This window comes from Takifugu rubripes, chromosome 22, assembly GCF_901000725.2.
Source record: "Takifugu rubripes chromosome 22, fTakRub1.2, whole genome shotgun sequence".
Lineage (NCBI taxonomy): Eukaryota > Metazoa > Chordata > Actinopteri > Tetraodontiformes > Tetraodontidae > Takifugu > Takifugu rubripes.
The window spans coordinates 2,698,089-2,704,522 of record NC_042306.1 but is presented as its reverse complement, the minus strand read 5'-3'; the positions used below and the strand labels follow the sequence as shown (position 1 = coordinate 2,704,522).

Here is a 6,434-nt window from a genome sequence, read left to right as displayed (position 1 = left end):
CTGATATATTTCCATGATATGCGATAAATCTGGTGCCTTGGTGCCCCGCTGGCAACAAATGTGAGTCTTTTAATGAGTTGATCAAAGAATTATCCCGCTGCAGCCTCACTAGCGCCGTGGCACCAAATTGTCTGACTTGTAGATTTCGTTTTCAATGATGTTAGTGAATGAGCCCTGAGAGAGCGCTCGCCAAGTTACGTAACGCGAGTGCAGCCCCGGCTTGGTTTCAGGCTGAGCTGCAGTGAAGTGGAGCAGAAATGGCTCTCTGCCTCCACAACCCTCAGGACTCCATGAGTTTTACATCCCTAAACAATTAGCCGCATCCCTGATGCGGAGAAGCGAAGGCTTGCCGTGACAATTAATGCTCTTGATGGTTGTCGACAGGATGAAAGGCGGACGGTGGATGTGATGTTCTGGAGTCAGTGCAGGCCAGAGGCGGATGGCACATCTGTACAATGGGCTCTTTGGCCCGAGATCCCCTCCCCCCACCTTCTTAGCATCTATATTAGCCTTAATATTAGTCTCAGCTGCGTGTTGAATGATGGACATGAAAGCCTGAGGCTGTTTTAAAAACAATACCTCATCAGTGATGTCTTTCAGTTCTATACCTCCACTTAAAACAAAACATGAAAAGGAATTTGCCCGCTTTGGGGTGTATGTCTCATTATCTCACGTTGATCTTCCAGGCAGTTGAAACCACAAATGTAAAAATATTAGAGTAGGAAAATCAAACTAAAAAATAATCTCACTCCACCGACAAAATTCTGCTCGCTAACCCTTTAAATCAGTATTGTAGACTGACAACATCAGTTTTAACAATTCTAAAAAAAAGAGAGAAAAAAAGGTCAAATTAGGTCAACATAGCCTGAATTCATACACATTACATAAAAATACCACATTTCTCATATGGTCACAAATTAAGGAAACATTACATTAGAAAGTGTTAGATAATTAATTGTAACTAAGTTATAAATATGCTTTTCTGTTTGTTTTTTTATACTTTGTTTAGGAATAAATGGCATGTGGCATTTGAAACTCCATCATCTACAGCAGCATTGGAAATTCCCTCTATTTTTGTAGTTATTTGCTTGTTTTTGAACATTATTTTTTTCCCCTCCTCTCTTCTTTCCCATTTGTTACAAAGTAGCACTTTGTAGGGGGGTGCATGTGCACCTTTCAGTACAATATGTAGAAAGTAGAACAGCCCAACCAGGCAGTATTGTTGAAAACTTTAAAGTTCTGAAGAGGACTAAGAAAAAGATAATGAAGAGGAGACATTTTGAGACACATCTGGCATCCTCTCTCATACCAGTGAGCTCACACAACACCCAAGAGAGGGTCATCATCTTCTGGGAAGACCAACACATTCACACAGACGGTAACATCAGGGAGCACTTTGGAAGAGGCCTTCCTCACCATATGTGAGCCCCCCAGCCAAGAGCTCAACGGACCACCCCGCACTGGATTAAAAAAAATAAAAAAATAAATTGCACATTTCCCAATAAAGTTGAAGAGAGGACGCTGCAGACACTGGAATAATGGATACACAACCACACAGGCACAATGTGCGTCACTGCATGTCAATACATGCTTCACTTCAACCAAATTGAAAGTGACCTAAGAAGTTTTGTAAATACATTTTCCCCTCATAATACATACTTATTCATAAAACTATGATCAGTATACAATTGTTCCTTATCATATATACTCTTATGTACTGTTAAATAGGAGATCAACACTTAAAATGAATGTTTAAAAGTTCTGTATATCCATGAGTGAGTATAAATACAAACATTCTGCTCCCAATTGGGTCCAATGTTGCAAAATTACATTGCCATAAAACCCTACTAAAATATAAAAAATGTAAAGTAATTCTATATCAGAGACCCTATAAACACCATCTGGGAGGTCAACAAATGGGGTTAAACTGTTAATAAGTCCAGTTTTGCTTGAAAGATTTAGCTTTTTTGCACAGGTCAGAGTGCAAAAATTGCCATTTTCAGCATTCATAATACCTTTATTACAGCCTGTCATTCAAGAACATTTGAAAAGGATGGAGGAAAACACAAAAACAGGGTAGGTTTCCACAAAGCACCAATCAGACCTGATATAATTTTTACATACTGGGTACATTTGGTTCATATCTTAAACATTTTTTAATTTTTTAACTTTAAGGGGAAAGAAAATTATCTTCCATAACATAAATCTGGATCTAAGAAATAAAGAAAGATGACAAATAAATAAATAAAGATGATCTCCACAGAGGACTAGTAAAGATGCCAGAAAAGTTAAAAACCGTATTTGTATATATTGACCTTGGGACGCTTCAAGGTTGTCACCCAAACCTAAACCAAATCCTGATCTTCACTTGAACCCCGTTCTAACCTTGACCACAAAGTCTTAACCCTTAAACAACAGGCTTCAAATTGTGAAGACCAGCCAAAATGTCCTCACAATGCTAGTAGAATATGTAGTTTTGTACTCTGTGTAACATATCCAAGAATGCCCAGGCAAACTAAATTAATATATATGGATGTATTTACCTTTGTTGGAGTGAAAGAAACCATTAGAAGCTGCTAATTCAATCAAATCTTCCTGAAAAATGACAAATTGTCAGCATTGTTTTCCACACACAAAATCCTGAGTGTTGCCATTTGTATGTTAAGGGCAGGAGCATCAGCAGGTGAGTCACCATGGCAGCGTGCATCTCTTCCTGGCTTGATGCCGATGTGCTCAGTCCAGGTAAATTGAATCCTGGAACTGAAAGAAAATGTAAATACTTGTTCTTTACTTAATTATCCTCAATGGATCAATAGAAAATTGCAGCTGAGACCGAGCGGCGTAAGTATAATTTGGTTTAAAATAATGTAATGAGCTGCACAGGGACTGAACCCTGAATAAGTGTGTAATTTCTCAACAATGAGGTTGAGTGCAACCTTCCTATAACTCTAATAATCTCTCTTGTTCTCTGAATTAGCCTGATCAGGCAGACTCTGATGAGCAGATGGAGCACAGGGTCTCCACACAAGTGCCGGGGGGGTCACAACATGGGAGAGAAGTCCATTTACGAACACTGAGCTCCATGAAATGTGGTCAAAGTGAGACTGAGAATGCTGAATCATTGAGGCATCGGTGACGTTCTCCCTTTTACTTTAGTTGAAAACATGGACTTGTGACAGCCTCCCAGAAAATGCTTTCATATTTTTCTCCTCTGGTGGATGCATCCAGCACTTTGGCTTATTAGGACAGCTCTGGTGGATGTGAAAGTCTCAGCAGTGTGATTTAAACGGGGCCATTGTTCAGATGAAATGTAATTTCTCATTGCTTTAAATCTGCAAGCAGCAGGATGAATGAAGGGAGGTGAATTATTGTGCTTTTATTCTGCTCTCATTTAAATGATGAAAACGTGACTCGGGGGTGTAAACCAGCAACAGAGAAGTCTCGGACATGGATTTTTTTCGTCTGACAGTGTTCGCGGAGTCACTGTTTGGTTTATTGTTTGCATAATGGCGCCCTCTATTGAGGGATAATTGAATCACATTTTAAATATTAACTTGTGGCCATTCATTTAAATAATGTTGCCCTGCCGAAATAATTTCTATTTAGCCCTAAGAAAAGGTGTGGTTTTGCTTTAAAACCGTTTTTACTTGATATATATTTGGCAAAATACCTTAACGTGTATTAAGACACTAAAATTATATTCCACAATATAGTGTACCAAACCCCCATAATAGAGCTGCAATGTAATATTTCAGGATTTGGACTAAATCAAATTAATGAAAATTTAAAATCAAGACATTTGCTTCATGAAGTTTAAAAAAAAAAATTGTTTAAAATGTATTTAAAAATATTTACTGCTGCCTGGTTTTTAACTTCAAGTATTTGAAGTTAAAATAGACCAGTAAAAAACATCAAAATGACGTTTAGAGGAGACATCAAAGCTAATTTATGTGTTTTGTATAATCTGTCAGTTTTCGATCCATCTGTGATGTAGAGCACTGAAAAATATCCATAATTGGATTAATAAACATGCAAAAAAATCAAAACAAACCATTACTGTCTCCTGATTTAATTATGTAGAGGGGTCTCACACTACACAATGAGGCTATTTAACTCGACATAAGGTATTTTACAAATGCTTCATAATTTATGCATCCATTAGCGTCCTCTTGGTTTTGCATCAGCTGCTCCACCTCTTCCTCACTCATCTTCTCACCTGCGATCCAGAAACCGGGTCAGCCATTGTTTGTTGCAACAAGAACTTCACATAAATTTAGCTCACAGTGAAAATGTTCAGCTCACCCAGGGCTGCCAGAACGTGCCTGAGCTCAGCTCCCATGACCGTGCCATTCCCTTCCTTGTCAAACACCCTGAGACCCTCCACAAAATCCTCATACGTTCCACAGTCCTTGGCCTTGGAGATGTGTTGGTGCATGGGCAGAAACTGCTCAAAATCGAGCATTTTGGCCTGCATGTCTGGGTAAAACGATGAAAGAGCCGGGTTCACCACAGAGAAAAAGCAGACTGAGCATAATGAGCTCTCCCCATGATCCTGCTAATGTGGGGGAATGTGCATGCAGCCCACCTTCGGCCTTGGGTTTCCCAAGGACGTGCATGATCTCAGACTGGGTAGGATTCTGGCCCAAAGCCCTGATCACGTCACCGCACTGGCCGTAAGCGATTTTCATCTCATTGGCGGGTGTCCTGTCAAACAGCTGGAAAGCATCTTTGAAGTCTACAAAGAAAAACTTCTGAGTTATTTTCAGTTTTTCCCATCACACTCACATCCAGTGTATTTGCAGTGAAACCACATTTGCACGTTCTTTAATCGAAATTGTACGCTGAATGTTTAATCAGGCTTGGGTTTAATGACAAAAGAGCCAGAAACATAGACATGGATAAGGGTTCACACGTGAACTCAGCATTGTTGCATTCAACAATGTGTTAAACCTCCCCGGTTCTCCGATAAGGAGTCAAACTATGTGCGTACAGTAAATGGTTGTGTTGTTGCACCAGCTGTTCCTGAACATCCCTAAACACACTAATGGGGAGCTTTACACGCACTTTTTTTCTATAAATAGACCGTGCAACACAAACAACAGCAGTAATGACCAACTTACCCTCGATTTGTTCTGGGGTGAATTCCAGCTGAAAAGAGACAATAGGAAACTGTCAATTAGACTCTGTCCAGAGTGGAATGGCTCGCCCAAGCAACTTAACTCAGCCCCCTGACCCCTGACGTTGACCTTCACCATTATTCTGCGCCCTCAGATGATCAAGTTACAGTCTGTTGCAACCATCCCTGTTCATCAGCGACCTTGGTTGTGTATTGTCTGCTACTGTCAGTGACATTTGCTTTTATTTTTAGGCTTAACATGTGGCCAATCTTTGGCCATTATAATCACCCCCACCAGGATGTGACATTCAATCTCCACGTGGTCAAAGACTTGCTGAATTTGTGTATGGATAGAATTAGGGCAATTATGGAGGTGAATTTCATGGAAACAGTTTGAACTGAAACATGGAAGTGATTCAAAATATAAGTGAGAACCTATTTTGGTGTAGGTTTTCTAACAACCAAACACACACACACTCACACACAAACAGAGATTAGATTATTGGAACAGCCACAAATATTGTCTATTTTTACACTTGTGTATCTTGGACCCCATCCTATTGAACACAGACATGTCTCACTCTTAGAAGCTCTGGGAGCTTTTTGAAGAAAAAAATTCCATTCGAGCAAATCTAAGCGTATTTGAAAAGATGGATGGTGATGTTATAATTAGCCGTGTTATTCTTTTTCCGCCCCCTTTACCCTCAGAGGAGTGGAGTGGGTGGTCTGCTACTCACAGAAATAAAGGAAATCACATTTTTTACTTGGTCTTTGTGATGCAGAGGTTTCACTCACAAAATGAACAAATCAGCAGAAACACAGTAAAAGTGGCTGAAGCACTTCACAAGCGTTTGAAATGTTATGTTGTGCATTGTAAAGTTTAATGAAGGGCTGAAACAGCTATAAAGTCACGCCACACACAAGAGTGAATGATGCTGTTTCCTTGCACTGCCAAGGTTGGGTCACATGGTGTCTCTGAAGCTCTTTAAAGAACAGCTCAGACATAAAACTTATCAGGTTAACTGCAAAACACCCAGACACTGACTGATCTCTGTCGACAGCTAATTTACGCTATTTCTTCCATTACATGTCTTTTTTGTGCTTTACCGTCACAGAAGCAGGGTCAAAATCCGGGATCTTGGGGACCTCAGGCTCTGGGGGTTTGGGGGGTGCTGGTGCTGGTGCTGCCTTGGGCTCTTCTTTCTTCTTGGGTGCCATCGCTAGAAGCTCTCAGGAAAGAAGAGGGAGTAGTGAGAGAACAGAGAGATGCAGCACGTTCAGGGTGGACCCCCTGGAGAAGGAGAAGCTAAGCCCCTAT

At 40.3% G+C, this 6,434-nt stretch overlaps 1 protein-coding gene across 2 annotated transcripts; it reads right to left on the bottom strand.

The window, feature by feature from the left end:
• Nucleotides 1-4,053: 4,053 nt before the first annotated feature.
• Nucleotides 4,054-6,434, bottom strand: myl13 (myosin, light chain 13). Of its 2 annotated transcripts, none has more exons than XM_003975330.3 (5): nt 6,224-6,427; nt 5,121-5,148; nt 4,586-4,735; nt 4,303-4,476; nt 4,054-4,216 (listed from the first exon to the last, which is right to left on the bottom strand). In XM_003975330.3, the coding sequence occupies exons 1-5, from the start codon at nt 6,332-6,334 to the stop codon at nt 4,110-4,112; spliced, it is 570 nt and encodes a 189-aa protein (XP_003975379.1). In that variant the 5' UTR covers nt 6,335-6,427; the 3' UTR covers nt 4,054-4,109. The 2 variants fall into 2 exon arrangements, with proteins under 2 accessions (XP_003975379.1, XP_029687436.1); XM_029831576.1 differs by having other exon boundaries at nt 4,085-4,216; nt 4,283-4,476; nt 6,224-6,434.